General features: G+C 37.3%; 1 protein-coding gene across 1 annotated transcript; it reads left to right on the top strand.

Moving 5' to 3' along the window:
* The first annotated feature begins 640 nt into the window (after positions 1-640).
* Positions 641-18,574, top strand: LOC129565155 (synaptotagmin-5). Its single transcript, XM_055439715.1, has 8 exons — positions 641-1,147; positions 15,580-15,904; positions 16,020-16,198; positions 16,276-16,475; positions 16,655-16,762; positions 16,832-16,952; positions 17,050-17,544; positions 17,633-18,574. Exons 2-8 carry the CDS (start codon positions 15,717-15,719, stop codon positions 17,779-17,781), a joined length of 1,440 nt encoding a protein of 479 aa, XP_055295690.1. The 5' UTR covers positions 641-1,147; positions 15,580-15,716; the 3' UTR covers positions 17,782-18,574.
* Positions 18,575-19,068: the final 494 nt, after the last annotated feature.

Raw genomic sequence — 19,068 nt, 5'->3', positions numbered from 1 at the left:
CGTTGTTAATGAAGTTTCGAACATTGAACTGAACATTCTCGACAGATTGTTTTTGAATTGGTTTTCTCTAGAGAAAACAAATACAAATCACAAGTATATGACAAGTTGAATACACCCCTGGAGTCATATAACTGATGTGAAAATGTATATATGCGTATTGAATATTGCGCAAAACAAAGAGAATTTCCCCAATACTTGTATGTACTGTCCTGCTGGACTGAAGTGCACGAACTGTGAACACAGCATACTCGTTTTGCCTGTTGATTTTGTACGACATGCACACATACACCCAGTGACAACAAGTTGGAATAGAAAACACAATCACCACCAAAGCACAGGCCAAGAAAAAACAAACTTGTTTCCCTTAATCATGGCTGTTTCTATGTGGAGTCGCACATTTTTGCTTGTTTACAATGTGAATTTCCCTTATTAGCGAGTTAGGTGGCGGCTGTCGTTATCGCGTATTCGCATCAGCATTTTTCCACTTTTCCATGCATGTTGGAATGTTCGACACAAGCACAGTCACATACGGACACACACACACAGAGAGAGAGAGAGACACAACCACATCAGTTGGTTGTCGTCATACGCGTGACTGTTGTCGAATGCTGCATATTCATCCTAAACAGTTCACAATGGCATTTTGCTGTTCAACCAGTTGATGTTTGCTATTCCAACGGATAGGTTTTTATCTCCAACTTGTTCCTCTAGTTCAAGTTTTATCGACGTGACTCTGTCAGCATTCGTCATTCACTGAGTGTTGTGAAACCTGTTGTTTTTCGCGAATCCACTCGTATGGTTTCAACCGAATTTGGTACGCATTCTAATTGAGTGCTTTGAATTTCGTCGTCTCATTAATAAAAGTTAAAAGTTTTTCACACAGTTCCGCCTGATTTGTGTCACACAATTCGAATAATATTCAGTAGTAATTGATTCGAATAGAAAACTTTTTGGTTTTGCATCATTTTCCCTACCATATGCTTGAAAATCTGAAAATTGTTGCAGTCAATTTCAAAGTGATTCGTTGGATTTGCAACGTTAAGCTGTCGATTTATTTTATTTCTCTCAATTTGCAAGCATAATGACGCAGTTTGAGTGCCGATCAAATCATTAAATGGGTTTCAATTGAAAAGGCTACAACTTGAAGGTAATTCAAATTTCAATATTAATTTGAATTTTAAATTTTGTGCTTTGTTGATGTGATGTGTTGTTGTTTTTTGTCTTTTTTGTTTTTTGGATTTATGGGCTTTTTGGAATAAGAGACTCTTGTCAGAGGAAAAGTTATTCTTTTCAGTTCAGGAGTCCTCATGAAATATTAATGAACAAATTTTTGTGTATGTGATAAACTCAATTTTCTATTGTACCGACCGAGAGACCGTCTTCGAATGGTACAATGCGCAGTTTTGCTGAGATTATTATTGAGTAAGTTTCTGGCTTGTTGTGTCCAAGCGAGTTAGTGCCGTCGGACAAAAGGCGTTTGCGATTATAGTCATTTTTTGATGGGTTTCATTGTGCTCGATTCACACACTGATGCCACAACACATCAAATAAATATCTAAACATATGGTTGACTGAATATGATACACACGAAAATTGTACGGAGATTTGATTTCATTGCGCGCTCGGTTGTGTGTTATTCATGAACCGTAGAATTATCTAACGGCCAAATAAAGGATTCACTTCGACTTATATCTCTCTCTCTCTCGCTCGCTCTCTCGCTCTCTTTTTTCTACCCTTTGCAAAAAATAAAGATACCACAAGGAACGATAAAAAAAAGATGAGTCCAGTTACGAAAGTTTATGTCTTTGTCCAGTCGGTTTGCGTCAGCATCTATACGTGAATAATTCAGCCTTCGAGTTTCGAAACACTTTTATGCTGCTAGTAAACCACTTTTTTGCAAATGATTTTATCTTTTATCCCCGGTTTTGGGCGAGAAAATTTCTTGTGTTTTGCTAGTCACAAATTGTGACTCACAATCAGCTTGTCGCTGCAATGCCGTTAAACCATTCGATAAATAGATGGATCTAAAGTGAAAAAAAGCAGCTCATCGTCTGCTATTTACATTACACCTCACACATTTCATATCCTTGCATTTAAGCCATTCACGTTTTCTTCCGCTTCTATCGCCGTTGACAGTGCCATGTAGATCTATCCGCTTAAGAAAGCCGTTTTATGGCATCACAAAAATCAACACGGAACAGGTGATTTGTAACATGTTTATAGACGCGGCGCGTGCGAGTGAACGAGCGAAACATTGGTCGTGTTGTGCATTTAAGTTTAATGGTTTGTGTGATGTACCGCCATTAGGAAGGATTTTTCAAGCCATAGAATAATAATTTTCCGAGCAATTCTCATAATACATTTTAATAACTGGCAATCACATGAAATTTGAAAATATACAATTCAATAAATTTCTATCGTTGTTCCGCGCGCCAATTTCGCGAAGAAAGAGCTGACAAAAAATTAATTAATATGTGAGAGAGAGAGATAGTGAAAGAAAAGTGGTGCAAATAGAAGAAAAGTGTCTGGTAATATAAAATGGTTAATGCGTATTTGGTTGTGAGAGAAATGAGGAAAAAAAAGTTATCGCAAGTATTTTGCCTTTATTTCGCGTGACGGCAATTGCTATAGCCCAATGCTGAATAGGCTATGCAAATGAGAATTATGAGAGAAAATAAATATGAAAAAAAGAATCGAAATCAATTTTCTTTTTTTAGCTAGCAACGGCTAAATAAAAAGAGATGAACGCAACACAAGGCCCCATTGTCATAAACAGCCTTTTCTCTACAATAAAACAGCGTTCCATGGAAGAGCGTTGTGCAAAACGAGCATTTAAAATTTAAAAAAATGTCCTTTGGCAGCGCAAAATAAAAACAACAGCACGCACATGTACCGCTGTGTTTGTACATTACGTTTTATTACGAGCGAAAAAAATGGCTCGACGCTCTTGCAGGATAAAAATGAGAACAGTTTAATACATGATATCTGAAGCGCCATTCGTTTTCCATACACCTTATTCGCCTCATTATGTTGGTGATTATTGTTACGGAGATTCACGCGCGAAAAGCGTATAGAAACTGGAAGAATGGTCGTCGAATAAATGGCACTCTTAACCCTTTGATGCACAATTTTTTGTTTTAGAATCATTTTGTTATATTTTTTGTGCCATGATAAATAGAGAAAGACCTCATACTTAGATTTTTGAAAAATTGCGTATTTGTCGAGAAAATCGGAAAAGAGTCAAAAGTGTCAAATCACTATAAAAGCTTGAAAAAATTAAATTTCATAAAACTAATGATGCAGAAAGTTAAATTGATGTGTTTTGGTCCTACGAGTCCTAATTTGACAATTGAAGAGAATGAACAAACCCACAAGATAAGAGGAGGAAAAATGTGGAATTCTGCTATAATTTCGCATTTTTTTTACAGCAGTACATGAACAGAAAAACTTTTCCATTCAGCCAGCCGATTGCAGCCTGTAAAGTATCAAATGAAAGCTTGTTCATTTCCCTACATTTGTTTCCAAACAAGAATGTAAAAATATTCAGTGGTTTCATAGCTATAGCGTCTGGCGTATCTGGTTACTTTAGGAACCGAAATGTGATAAAGGGTTAAGATGTGTCAAATTAATGTGTGTGCTAAACATTCGTATTACACAAGCTTCTTTTGTCTGTGGGCCAAAGTTCGCCTTCTTTTCTCTGCTCTCTCTGCTCTTCTCTCCCGCTCTCTCTCTCTATCTCTCTCTCTCTCTCTCTCTCTCTCTCTCTCTCTCTCTCTCTCTTTCGCTTGCTTTCTCTGTGTCGGCCTCTCCATTGGTCTGATGGTGCTTTTATAAATAAGAGATAATCCATTTAATTATCTTTCAATGCGTCTGTGTATACACACGCATATATGCGAGCCATTCGTATTGCTGCGCCATTTTGGTGCGGCTGACGAATTAAAGATGAAAATAAACGATGGGCTTTAAAAAACGTGCTTCATTGAAAAGGCTTTCACAGACCGAAAGCAATGCAATCTTATGAAAAACAATGAAATAAGCATCGAATGAAAATGGTTTTGTACGCATCATTCGAATTTGTTGGCATTTTTTCCGTTCTCTCTCTATATGTATCCTGTTGAGATCGGATATGTTTATGAACATTGGAATTGTTTTCCATTTTGTTTAACGTTCTACCATACTGGGGACATGTGCGCCGTTGTAATGAGAAAAAAAGCTCATTTCTCCCTTCACTTTCGTATAGTTGCCGTTTGCATTTTTTTTTTTTATTCGACCAAAGATACATTTTTGATGTAATATTTCACGTGGACACAATTCGAGCTTGTAAAAGCCTGAGCTGCCGTTTCGAAGAAAACGATGAACGTGATTTAGATACATGACGCTTCCTCATTGAAACTGCTTCACGTTTTATTTTCTGTGTGTAGGCAGAAGTGAAGTACGATTTCGGAAAAAACATGACGATATGTAAAACAGACGTATAACATACGCGCTTGAAACAATCAACATTCTTATCTCGCGACCGATTTATGCCTGCAAACAAGTCCGGTAACATATTTGATTTTGATGGATTTTCCATACGTACTTATTCGCTCTTGTTCTCTCTTTATTGCTGTTGAAAATTTATGACACAACGTTTCGATAAGGTACGATTGTAATAATGAATGCTCGATTTAAATATGCTCGAATTCGTTTGCTCTTTGTACGCGAACAACTGCTTTTGAAATACAATATTCTTAATATTATTCGCTTGAATTCGTTTGATATTTCTTGTTTTGATGTTCTGTAAGGTGCACATTCAATGAACTAGCAAAAAAGCGTCGACTTTTCTGATGACACCCTTGACACTAGATTCGTATTATTTTACCTTTTCTTTTCAACGCTTCAAAGACAAACAACAAAGAGACGAAAGAGAGCGCTTCGAATTCATAAAAAAAAACTTTTCGCGCGTAATTTTCCACTCATCTTATTGAACTCCCTATCCCTATCTCACTTCGCTTTCATCCTCCACACTGTTTAAGAGGAAAATAAAACGAGGGAAACATTGTTTTACTGAAGAGGGAGCATTTTCCATGAAATGGGGTAATTAAGCTCGAAAGTAACCCCAAAGATCAAGATAAATCCAAACACCCCGTTCAACAAACACATTCCGGTTGCACCGACCACAAAAGATAATTCTTTCTGATTTTAACACAACTGATACTGGGTCACTTCTCATTATTCACGGTTTTTCACTTCTCTTGAATATATTTTCCCCTTGCAATCGAATTCCGTTGTGAAGATGATAAAAAAAATCTTTTGCAAAACCACTCTATTTAATGAAATAAAGCCATGCAATAGATTACAACTCTTTTCTCAAATTACGGCTTATAACGTTTTTTTCTCACTTTCTTCATGAGAATTGACGGAAACCAAAAACTTAAAATGGTTTCATCCTCAGGATTACTTTTGTTGAGGGAAAAAAATGCGCAAGAAAAAGAATTAAGCTTGAGAAAAAGTGGGCTTCTAAGTGGCAGTGAAGTTTTCTAATGGTCCCACCTTTTTTGCCAGTTTTTTTTTTGCTTCTGCTCTTTTTCTTTTGTTTCTAAGAAAATGTTCCTTTTTTATTTATGTTTGAAAAGTCAGTTTCTTCGTTTTCGAAATGTTCTGCAAGTGACTTGTAAATATACTCGCTCCCCATCACCAAAACGCAGCCATATGAATAATGTATATTATGCCAACAGCATAACTTAAAGTGTGCAAAATGTTTTTTTTCCCGCAAAATTACTGCGAAACGAGAAAAATTCTTCAACGTAAAAAAATGGAATGGAAAATCTAGAATTTTCGTCAGAAAAGCAAAAGCAAGAAACCAAAAGAATTCGAATAGTAGAAAATCCGTCTGCTATTCAAAGCTATGGTGCCCATCCATCCGAACATAGGAGAAATTGACCCATTCGAATATACTAGAAAAATTGAAACAGTTTCCAAAAATGCGCATTTCACATGGAAAACGTTTAGATTCATGCGACGAATCGTCGCCGACGATTAAAGTGCCTTTCAGTTGAAGTGAGTCTGAAAATGTCAAAGTGAGCTTATGGCTTCGAGTGATAAGTATTATTGTTGTGTCTCTGGTTTTATACATTATTTTCACTTCGAATCAATCCGCAAAGCAACAAGTTTATATAACGAGTAAATCGAAGTGCCATTAGACTCGGTGTGCGTGCGATGTTATCTAAACAACATTTAACCGAAGTAACATCAGAAAACACAACATTCTCCAACTCAACAATGTTAGGTGGTATCAATTTTATTGTCGATATTTTGTTGTCGAGAGTATCAGATGTGTGACCTTTCCTAATGATATCGGGTTCTGACAGTGTCAGAATGACACTAACAATACAAAACATATTGTGTTAGGAAAATGATTTTCTACGCGTTCGAGACTGTTTTGAAAATGTTGCCCCAGCACACACACATTTAAATACATTGAACTATTGACTTTAAAACCTTGCAAAACGATTCAAGGTCTCCACCGACCGAATGGGTGAAACACGAAAACTTTTTTTCGTCCATGTTGCACGGAGCGTCGGTAGAATTGGAATGATTCAATTAGACGATTTCATCGACGTTGATTGCAACGCTTTGTGCCAAATTCAAAGCACATAGAAACTTTGGCATCAACGTGTTTATTCTGCCCCCAGACAAGCACACCAATCTGTCGTTTAACTGATGTGAATTACGTCTTAACACAAGTTTGGCCATTATTATGTTGTTGCGTCTCCTGTAATTGGGAAAGAATTTCGAAATTTATTTCGCAATTCTTCTGTTAACTGTCAATTAATGTAATTCCGTTAGATTCTCTCATTGTGCCTTGTGTTAAACGAAAGGTACCAAGCTGACGACACTTCAGTGCAAACATCATTTGAGCGCTCGCAGCGCCACGAACTCTCGTATCATTTTGTATTGACTTTTCGATAGTTCATGAGTTCGCCGTAGACTTCGTCAAAACGTGTCGTCCCTTTGAAAGGTACGATAATAGACAACGTTTTGTGGAAAATTAGGGAAAACTGCGTATTTTTCTCCGTTGCCGACCGTATTCATCGAGAAAACAAATTAATTTAACAGCTATTTACCATCGGAAATGGTTGGCCGATTTGAAAGCGAAACCCAGCAACAGGCTCGAAATTCACTCCATGAAAATACCTTTTTGAACTTTTTTTTACACAATTCGTCGCAGTGAAACCAGTTTATCTCATTTCCGCTGAACGACAGCACACTTTTGACCTCGAACAATAGACAAGCATCGGTTCGGGCATATTTCTATGCAAGATAAATATGCTGAGCATAGATGCGTACGGACGACCGTGCGACGAACGTATCACCAGAGTCATCGTTGTTCGCTGTGTATTCATACACACACTAACGCGTGCGTCTCGCAATGCACGGTCGGCCCGTGTATTGCAAATGCACGCGTTAGTGTGTGTATGAATACAATACACAGCAAGCAACGATGGCTCTGGTGATACGTTCGTCGCACGATCGTCCGTACGCGTCTATGCTCGGCATATTTATGCAGTATAGAACATCTAGGTAAACATATTTCTATGCCCGAACCGATGCTTGACAATAGACAGAAGAAAAAGAAGCGAGTGTCATCCTTTTAATCGGCGTAAATAATATATGCCGATCTTGTTCATCGGAGCCTGTCATATCAACGAATCAGTGATTCGACATGATGTACCATAGATGTGTGTTGACAGTGTGTCGGTTTTTTCAACGACTACAATGCACTATCGTCACATTCAGTAGCAATTAAAATTTAATTGGATTTTCTTGTTCACATTTAACTGAACACCAAATCGATTTCGTCGTCGAATTAATTTATTCACGATGACACAACGTGACAAAAGCTCAAACATGTACCACGACCCTCGACCCGCTCGCTTTGAATAATGCGGCTGTCACTTGCCTTGGATACAGACACAATCACTTTCAGTGGACTCAGAAATAAAATATTACCTCATATGATCTCTGCTCGGGCATGATGCCTCGCGCTGTGTTTAGTAAACACTGTTTACCGTATTTTACGATGTCGCTTCTGGAAAACACTTGCAAAATTGCATTAATGAATTCATAAGGATAATAATAAGAGCACGAATATAAGTGGATGAATAGATGAATCAAATTTTGTAGGTGCGCAAATTGAGATGAGGTAGCAATTCGTGGTTTCCAATCCTCTGCGAAAATGATGTAAAACCAAAATGCAAAAGCGTCAATAATGAGTTTTTGTATTTATTTTCCCCGTCTAATCGACAACCTAAACAAAATTGGAGTGGCTCGAAGTCGAGGTAGGAATTCATCGATTTTTCCACGTTTCCTTTATCACCTCACCTCACTTTCGTGAAGAAAAAAAAACCATCAACTCAAAACATTTTTGTGTTTACTTTATGACTTGAAGCATTTTATGACAATGTGTTTTGTTGCGGCCATACTTTGTGTACGTTGTTTACGGTGCGTGTAAGCAATTGTGTGGAATTGATGCTAAACAGGCGTGCCGTTGTTGTTGTTGTTGTTGAAAGCGAAGACTTAATTTATCGAAGGAGCGTGACAAAAGCCTGTGAGTACAAATGTAAAGAACGTTGCTCCCATGAGCACGTGGCATCAACCGAAACCCAGTTTGGCCTAAGCACATGGCGCTGGCTTTAAAGCTTGATTCGGTAAGAATGTGTGCCGTATACGGGTTTTGTGGTTGAAAATTCTCATGACAATTTTTTACCTGACAACTGTGCATTTCAACACACGACCAAAGATATTCAATTTCCAGACGATTTTGAGAGCAGTGACGCACGGTTTTTTATGCAAAGTTTCCCGAATCAGTTTGTGCAAAATCCATTTTAACGCGTTCGACTAAGTCATGCGTAATAATGTAAGCAAATTGGTTGTTTTTGGGGATTTTTTTCCCTTTTTCAAAATAACTCCATGAATATCAAACTAAGTATGCTCCACATATTTTGACACCACATTTGATCACATTTCATCGCCCATGGGGAAATCGGAATTTTCATAAATAACGATAAAACCCATGAATTACTGTGTGTATGTGCTTGCATATGGTTATGCAGTGGAGATAATGGAAAAATCTTTCCACCAGTCTCAATCGATTTTCATTGGAATACCTCAAATTGGAGTTTATTGTGTATGATACACAATCCTCCGCATTCACATCATCATCATCAATAACGATGAAGGTTGATAATTGTTTGAAACAAACTGGTTGGCTGTTCTGTTCCACCGACTCAGATATAAAATGAAAATCATTTGTTCTGTGTGACAATGGTATAATTATCAATGGCAGAAGCGACCATTATCAGTTGTACCAAGCAACTCAAAGTTTTTAATCAAATTCATTCAGGAAAATGTATATACAGGTTTGATTGTGTCTCGTCCAATCGGAAGTCAGCACTGGTTGAATCAAGGTTTAAATAACCAACAACCCACTACCTTATCTTATCGCACATGCTTGGTAACACACATTGGCAATACAAATAAAAGCAATTAGAACGACTGAGTGAAATAAATGCAGAACGATTCTCTCAAAGTCTGAATAAAAATGAGTCAAATCATCGAAGTGTGACGATTTGCATTTGGAATTCTGTGTACAATTTCAAACCTCAAGGTATTTTCCAAATTAATTTCATGAACACCGACAACGAGCCGTGCTTTCAATGGACTAATTACTTGAATTTTAGACGATTACGATGGTTGCACACGCGTGTAGTGAATGTGAATAATTCATCATGGATGCTGCAATGCTTTTCCCAAATTCAAACACCCTCTCGATGTGCCATCCATTTAACGTTCCCCAAACGACTCTTTTTATAGTACTAGCGTCGCGTTTTTCGTGCAGAATTTCCAACTGTGCGGAATTTACGACTAGGACACAGTGCATTGATGGCGGAACAGCACATAAATATTGCAGTTTTATGTATCGCATGGGTCGTTACAGAAAAAAGGCCGACATTTAATCGGATCATTGGATAAAATTACGGATTGTATGGTGCACAAATTGGACCGAAGAGTAAATTTGCCCACTTTTGTTACTGCATTTAGTGCATAAAAATAAACTGCCGAAAAAAGTTGATTTAAAATTATACCAACTTCATTTAGTAATACATTGTACAGTGTACACACATATTGTAAGCAGAAAAAACCATTTTGTTTGTAATTCGACGAACTTTATTCAGCTGTTAAACATTTTTCACAACATTGAAACCACACATGAAGTTTTGTTTCTGATTTATTGAGTGCATATGCATATTCGAGAGAGAAAAAAAACGGAACAACTCGGGTCACGCACGTGGCACCTCATGCAAAATGGAAATTGCATTTTATGAAAGCGTTGAATAGAAACTGTTGAGCACACATAAGTAGCGATATAATTTGGTTCATGCAATTCAGCAACGCGCCATACAGTGCTTTTTCCATGACCCAAACTCGCGACTTATCTTGAATACCAAATGAGTAAGTTTTTTCATGATTTTTCTCTCGTTTTTTTCCTCGCTACCTAAAATAACAAATTAATATAAATGGCTGCGAAGATTGAAAATTAATGAAACGATGTTGAGAGAATCAGTGCACAAAGTGAGAACCACTAGTCAAGTATCCGTAGCAAAATTTTGCAAAATTTACAGCGAGGCGAGGCGAGGTGTTTTTTTATGGGTACCAAGATGGTTGGATTTTTGCTCTTGTATGAATGTTTTTCCAATAAATTCCAACCCAGAGTCGACATAAATGTATAACGACAAGCTCTATCTGTTATTTGAACAAAAAGTTCAAATGAAAGATGAAACAGGCGCTCATTTGTATGAGTTGAAATGAACAGCATTCATGCTTTCCAATTGAAATGTGAATAAAAAGCAACTGCCACCCTGAAGCGCTTTGATACATATACATTGAACCTGTTGTTTATTATGAATCGAGCGATTCCATGAAATAATTTTATGCTCAGATACAATAAAATAATCAGCGAATGCTTCCATTCCATGTACGTATTATATGTGCACGAGTTGTGCATGTGGGTGAATTTGAATGGTGGCAATGCCATTCATGCCGACATGAAACCTATCATTTTCTCGATATATAACATCTAACATGCTCGGTTTCATTTCAAATAATGATCAGTCAGCTTAAAGGTGTTTTTTTACGGCTCAACAACGTATGTTAGCGAGACAAAATAGCTGCAAAGACAATTCAAACACAACGAACCAATACCAACCACCATGAAAATATTCGCTTAACATGAACATGAGCATGGGTGCATGTTGTCAAGAAGAAGAAGAAGAAGTTGTGTTGGCCGTCTCACGTAAAACAGAACCGTAGCGACGCGGTTCACTCATAACCATGATGACAAATGACTGGCACGACTATCGAATAGAATCGTTCAATAATGAACACATAATACGGCTAGTCTTGAATTTTGGTCGCAGGCTCCCATTCTCTCTTTCACTTATATATGCGTTGATGAATGTGTGTTTTGTCTATGTCAGCCCACTATGTGCCGTGCAAATGCGAATTTTTTTGTTCTCTCCACATTGTGTTTTTCATCTTTCCATTATACATCTAAATAATTCACGAGTTTCATTTCAAATTGCCCGAACATTCACCATCATTCAACCGCCCTTTGTTCCACTCGCACCAAGAATGCGTGTTGATCCACATGAATGTTACATGTTTAGCCAAAGTGCGAGTGAGACAGAGAAAGAAAGCGATTCAACCAAACACATATCATCTTTTCTTATTCCCCACGCAGCTTTTCATTTTAACTACAATCGCGTATAGAAGCCATGTATTTTACGGCATGGACCCAATCTCATTTTAGATCGTGAAATGATGCAATAAAGTCACTGGCGATGAACGCCATAAAATGTTGGTTGACCAAAATGTTAACAAACTTTTGGACCAACGTTAAATTTTGGATTCGAGAGCTCGGTGTTTAACCTTAGCAAATTGGCTGCTGATTGGATGGAGCTCAAAATAAATTGTCCACCAAATTAGAAGCAACATTTTGTTTGAACTGTTTGGTTGTTGTCCAACCCATCGCATTGTTCGACGGGGTTGTAGTTCGAGTTTGGAACGGCACAAAAAGTTCGATAATTCAATAAACATGCCTCAGACGTGCGCAATGTTCGTTTTCTCAGATGCTTTCATTTATTTTTCATCTTTATGAAAGGGAGAAATACACATATGGCATACTGTATGCAGCTCATTTTCCACTCGCTTTTGTGCGAAAATGTGATTCGCTACAGAAGAAAATGTTTCGGAGGCAAAAAAGGGGCTGCTATGTCAAGCAATTACACGTGAAAATTTATAAATTATTCGCCATTTGTTCCATTTTGACCTTTCGTTCAGTTTGGAACGGAAAAATGCATTTCTCACCATTTTCATTGGAATTGATGTGAAAGCAACCGAAGCTCTTTCAATTGCTGCCAGCTAACATGAACGAGATGAACTCAAAATGAAATTATACAAACAAAAAAAAGGAGGAAAGAGAAAAAAGAGCTGAAATAAATTGCGCATTTGTGAAGAAAATCTACATGACTTTCTGCTTAAAAGCATGGATCGCTTATTCGACGTTTCTCACTGCAAAAATTGAGCACTTTTCTATGCAGAATCAAGATGAATAAGAATTTCCATATTGAATAATGGGCGAGAGCTGTTGAAGTTGAGCAACATAGCGGGCGGGAGAGAGAGCTTTTTGCTCGTGTTACACTTTGTTTGTTTGTCGAAATGATTTTCTGCACGAGTAACCTAGCAAAATACACATAGATATTGTGGATTCGGTGCATTGCATGCGAATTTGCAGAACGGAGACATGTATTAAGAGCGAAACATAAACACGACTTAGTGAAAGATGTACGAGTACGTGATATTGCAGCTAACAAGCACATCGGTCGGCACACTTGTGTCAATAAAGTGAGCACAAAACTATTGCGCGCATCCAACAAACTAAAAACATTCCAACACAAATGTAAATATTTGTTGTTTGTTGCTCTCGCAGTGTTGGCCTTGGTTATGACTATTGCTGCAATTTCGTCGAACGCAATTTTATTGCACCCGATTCAGCTGATGCTCTTTACGGTCGACTCTCTCTCACTGCGTTCACACAACAAAATTACGATTACGTTGTAGCATTGCATTTATCGATCGCTGGATTTTATCATTCTGCGAAACGAAATGCCATTACGCAGCGCGTTGCCATTGCTGTGGCCAAAGCCACGGTTAATGAAAAATCCCGCACTATTTCCACTTTCAATGCAAATTAGCAACCGTTTCGCTATTGTAAATCCGCTTCACTCAAATAAAAAAATGAACGACGTCGTGTGATCTCACATCAGAGATATAGAGCTATACCATTAAATCCAATAAAAGTTTTAGCGAAATAAACAGCACACACAACGACGTAAAAAGACCATCAGTGTGATGACTGATGATAGCATTTTCCATATCTCTCTCCAGCCCTCGTCGGAAATCCAAAGCGGAATCATCTTTCACGTTTATGTATTGAAATGTTATCTCATTTTATACAGCATCCAATCAATCTGAGCTACGAACGCTGAGAACTCATTTGTGTGGCTCGTGGATACATCGTTTGCCGTACATATTTCATGGCAACGCCATGAATCAGTGATGAAGTGTTCGGAATGTATTTTGATTCGGAATTTGATATATTGGCACGGGGATCGGCGCACAATACAGTAAGAGAGAAAAAAGGATCTGAGCTACTTATTGACCATTATTTTTTGATGATTCTTCTGAGGAAATTGATTGATTGTCAGCGACCAGTCGAAGAGGTATATGTGCACATTTTTCCCCTGCCTGTCAAATAAGCTGTTTGGAACGAATGCTGAAAATTCGGAGGAAAATTCAATAAAAGCGATGTTTTTTTTCGTTGACATTGTGCACAACCGGAACTTCGAGAACAACGTGGCTCTATAGAATTCACTTAGGAAAAATGAATTTATCTGAAATAGCTTTTATAATCCAAGGCTTAATTCATCGAATAGATGAATGTCAACAAGGAGCCCTTTTGTTCGAGCGATTCATTCAAAACCACTTGAACAAAAGTTTATTCATTGCCTGCGAACAGGGAAATGTGAAATAGTTTTCCCCCCCACTAAATCACAACTATTTGAGAACAGACATTAAAGTCGCATTTCATTTGACGCTGTTGATCATAGTCGGGTATGGGTAGTATTTTCATCAAGAGACGTACGTTCAGATGGAATGAAAGTTCGCTGAAATACCATGACAAATTCTTTCCTCTATAATTCCGGGTCGCCGGAACATGAGCTATAAAATTCCTTTTGTAACCTCGAATCCGTTCCATTTTCATCAACTCGTGTTTTTGTGATGGTGTTCCTGGTAACTACGTGCAATAATTCTATTTTAATTCCGAAGAACGACGAATGTTTTCACAAGTAAAAGCCTTGCATCGACCTTTTCAGCAAAATGTTGCTGAATTAATATTAATAGAAATTATTAAATCTCACAACTTTATAATTACTTTAAGATTGCAACCGTATTGCTACAGAAAATACGTAATAAAATCAATGTAAACAAAAGGAGCTCGGTCGATTTTCATTTCCAAACTCGGAAATCTCATTTAAGTTTCAGTTTGATGATCGCGGTGTACGGAAATAGGCAGCCACCATAAATTATAATGAGATTCCATGAGTGCCTCATGGAGCACTTAATAATGCGGAACTTTGTAAATAGTCTCGTTACTAATCATGCGGAAAAAAAAATATGTGCTGAAGCTTTTATATCTTGACATCGTGGCTTGTTGAACAAACGGAAACATTCATATTTTCCGAGAGCGACAATATTTATCTTGTCGTGTGCGCTTGTTCGCTCCAATGCCCGACGGTGGCAAAAATAATTGCGTCCATTTCAGCGCGTGAGCTTGAACGATTGATGCTCAACAATGAATTAAACCGATGTCAAGCCCACGAGCGCCAAAGCTTAAAAAAGGAGATGAAGAAAGAGAGTGAGGGAAAGAAATAATACGATTCTTGGAAACTGTAACGTTTCACATCATATAAACTAGCAATGTTCGACAGTATAAAGTCGGATTTAGGTGGATTTTTTTCTTTTTTTTTCGGTAGAACTGAACGTGCTTGAAACATGTTTTCTCATTTGTTACAAATGGCGACTATAAATACGTAATATATGGTTGAAAGGAAAAAATGGTGTTTGATACAAACTTTGCTTTCGAATAGTCAGCATTCGAAAGCACCTTGCACAATGCATACACTGCCCGAAAATACAGATTTACCATCAAAAGTTGGCGTTTCCACTGTTTGCTCCTGACGCATCCACTGTGCCGAGATAAAAGAATACTAATTTCTAACATTGTTGGTAATATTTGTTTGATATTTGAAACTCTCCCAATTGAATTGTGGGCAATTTTCCCTTTTTTCCCTATAATTTTTCCTTTGTTCTTCGTCCATGCAACTGAAGCATTTTCATAATTTTCTTTGATGAAATTTTCTGCACAATCACAATTCATTTAATGATTTTCTTTTCTATTTGCGGACCAATTGATAGGTTAACATTGAAAACGCTGTTCGAGACGGAGAGAATAAAGGGGAAAAAGACGTTGATTGAATAAAAGCAACCACAGGCTCAAGTGAATTGACGTAAAGTTTCTCGTCGGTTTTTTTTTTTCATTCTGCTCGTGGAAAATGGATTTTACATTCGATCCGGACGACATTACTGTGCCGCAAGTGGCTCTCTACTCAACCATATCGTTTCTGATTGTCACAGTAATAGGCGTATTTCTGTATATAACTTGCTCGAAAAAGTATAAATTGAATTGGTTTGAAAAGAATTTGCTGGAGACGGCATGCGAGAGTCAGGAGTTTGGTGCAAGGTATGTAAAATATGTGCGAATGAAAAGGGAGGTGGGGATATGATTGAATTGACAGTTGAAATTGAAATTTATGTTGATGGTCACATCTCATTTCTCATTCTCCTTCGTTCCAAAGTCAAGAGGCACTTTTAGTGAACAATGCCATACCATATAATGTGGATACGGTCGATTCAACAAGTCTACGCTCATCGAATCGCAGCCCGGTGTCGGTGAACGAAACATTTTGGGTGCCAACCATCCAAAATCCACGGCATCCGAGTACGCATAGCGAAGCAGTGGCAACCACTTCAACAGGTTCGATATAGAATAATTTGTTTATTGCTGATTTATGTATTTCATTTGTTTTTCGTGTGTGTTGGGAATGTATCTAGACGATTCGCTGCCTGGAACACCAACATCACCGACGGGCAGCCATACATCGATGGCATTGTCAATTGGGTCGGGTAATACGGTACCAATCGCTCGTACCGACAAACATGTTGTGCTTGCAATGAGTCCGGCACGCCCAAAAGTTTCATCCATGCAAGCTAAATTGGATCACACAAAAATCGATACATCTTTGTACGAACAGGTAAATAGGCAAAGCAATAAAGCCATTCCATTTGGTTTCGTGTCTTCGGCAAATGTTGATTTAATGATGATAAGTTTTAGTGGTTTCGTATTGCATGAGAATAATATATATGGCTAATGACACTTAAAATTCATTACGCTTTCATTCAACCGTATTAATTGATTTATGTGCGTTTTCAGGCGAAAATCAAACGAAATCCATCCATACCGGAGGACACGCGCGGTGTTATCAATTTAACCATCAACTATGATCCAAATGCAGGCATTTTAACAGTTCGACTTATTGAGGTAAATATTCATTCAACAACACATTTGCATACTCTGAAGCCTCGCTCATAATTATTCATCTGTTGATAGGCAAATGATTTACAACCGAGAGATTTTAGTGGTACAGCCGACCCATATGCGAAAATTCGCTTGCTACCAGACAAAACGAACTTTTGGCAAACCAAAATACATAAAAGAACATTGAACCCAAGTATATTCCGCAGTTATAATCTTCTTATTTGCCCTTATGTGCAGCTGCACCTTTATTTATTCATGAAATTTTTGTTATTGTCTTTCTTTTCGTACAGTTTTTGATGAAGATTTCGTTTTTGAGGAACGGCCATCAGTGATTGGTCGACGCATCATTGAGATTTTGCTATACGATTTTGATTCGTATTCACGACATTTTTGCATTGGTGGCACACAAATCGATTTGAGCAAATTGGATTTAACGCATAAAATTGATATGTGGCAATTTTTGGGCTCGTGCTCTGAACAAGATGCTAAAGTTGATCTTGGTGATGTAATGGTATCGATGTCATACCTGCCATCGGCTGAACGATTGACTGTCGTTTTGATAAAGGCTCGTAATTTGAAAGTTGTCGATATGTCACGCAATTCATCAGACCCATATGTTAAATTGTCGCTCATACAGAATGGTAAAAAGATCAAAAAGCGAAAATCGGGCGTATATCGCAATACAATCTGTCCCGTGTTTAATGAAGCGCTCACATTCGATATTCCCAAGGATACTCTCAGAACGTGCACAATTGAAATTCTTGTCGCCCACGACAGCTTATTGGGTATGTGTTTTACTATATATATATTATATGCCCTATCGAAAATTGCTTTTCTATACCTAATTCTACTCCTGTTTTCGTGGCGTCACAGGTTCCAATGAAATAATTGGACGTGCTTTAGTTGGTAATGACCGAAGTTTGCCCCAAGCGAATCGTGCTCTGTTCGATGACCTACTTAGATCAAAATCGGCGACAGCCACCGCTCAATGGCTCTCTCTAACTGATCCAACTTTTCAGTGAAATAACAACACACACACACACAAACAAGTCTGCTTTATGATTTCATTCAAATCTTTTTTAGGAAATCTTTTTATCTAAATGACAGAGAACTATTAAGCCACTGTTAAAAAAATGCAACAATTATTTTCTGAAATTGAAGTGAACAAAGAATGGGAAACAATTTTAGATAGAGAAAATAATGTATTTTATCGTTTTATGGTCTCAAACAAAAGAATTTATGCACACCTTCTATTTTTAATCAATTTTACAAAACTATACCAATATATATACATATGAGTTTAGAATAGAACAACAACCACCAAATGAAACAATTTTCAATAGAAATCAAACAATTTTTGAACAAATTGCTTCGACGGAAAGGACACTTTCAATTCAAATATGCATTTTTATGTTAAATGTAAATAAAAAGAATGAAAACGCCTCTGAACAATGAAATTATCATAACATATGTATCAATATGATGCGGAACACATATTCAAATGACTATTATTTTTGGATTCAATATGAATAATATTTTTGTTATAATGATATAGCATTATTCACCCTAAGACAAATGAGATTGACACTATTATTTAACCATATATTGACATAGACAATTTAACAATAACATTTATAGACACAAAATGTCTCACCGAATGTCATCATGTTTAATGTAATAAACACAATTAAAACTTACTTAGTCTTTGCGTTGTTTTTGATGATTTTGTTTCATTTGCCTTATTGTGTTAGTAAAAACAACAAAACGAATCGAATTGGAAGCAACCGATCCACGTCTGATGATGATAATTTATCATGGGAGAATTCTTCGATACACCATTACACCATCATTTCAATGCAATGGCCGGTTTTATTTGCAATGCAACTGTGCAACATTTTTTCAGTTCTCTTTGAAAAAAAAAAACTTTAAATGAAAAAACTCAAATATTCAAAGGGTATGAAAAAAGTTCGCCGATTCGATATTGTCAAAACGCTTTGCAGATTCTACACAAAAAGGCGATGCACAAACAATAATCGACATGTTGAACTGACCTTAAATACCAGACAAATTATGCGCAAAATTAAAAGCAAAAGGCCGTAAAATACTATATTTATGTGTGGCTAACAGGAAAATTTCTGATATCGTCATATGTAAATAATCAAGATGCTTAAAATATGCGTCGATTCAAAACAAATTCGCTCACCAAAACGAATTCGTTCGTAATGCATTCAAAAAATATTTGAATCGTCTAAAATACCTTTCGAATAGATGAGATCACTTTGGAGCTGTTCTCACCACATTTTAATCAT

The sequence above is a fragment of the Sitodiplosis mosellana genome, unplaced genomic scaffold (genome assembly GCF_009176505.1).
Source record: "Sitodiplosis mosellana isolate CC-2019 unplaced genomic scaffold, AAFC_SMos_1.0 Smas_scaffold_2, whole genome shotgun sequence".
In the NCBI taxonomy this organism is placed as follows: domain Eukaryota; kingdom Metazoa; phylum Arthropoda; class Insecta; order Diptera; family Cecidomyiidae; genus Sitodiplosis; species Sitodiplosis mosellana.
This window is presented reverse-complemented; position numbering and strand designations above follow the sequence as displayed.

Excerpts from the sequence above, each read along its gene's own strand:
- LOC129565155 (XM_055439715.1), top strand. The coding sequence starts at position 15,717 with ATGGATTTTACATTCGATCCGGACGACATTACTGTGCCGCAAGTGGCT. Across the intron at positions 16,199-16,275 it reads AGTGGCAACCACTTCAACAG|ACGATTCGCTGCCTGGAACA; the intron begins GTTCGATATAGA and ends GAATGTATCTAG. Across the intron at positions 16,763-16,831 it reads TAACAGTTCGACTTATTGAG|GCAAATGATTTACAACCGAG; the intron begins GTAAATATTCAT and ends ATCTGTTGATAG.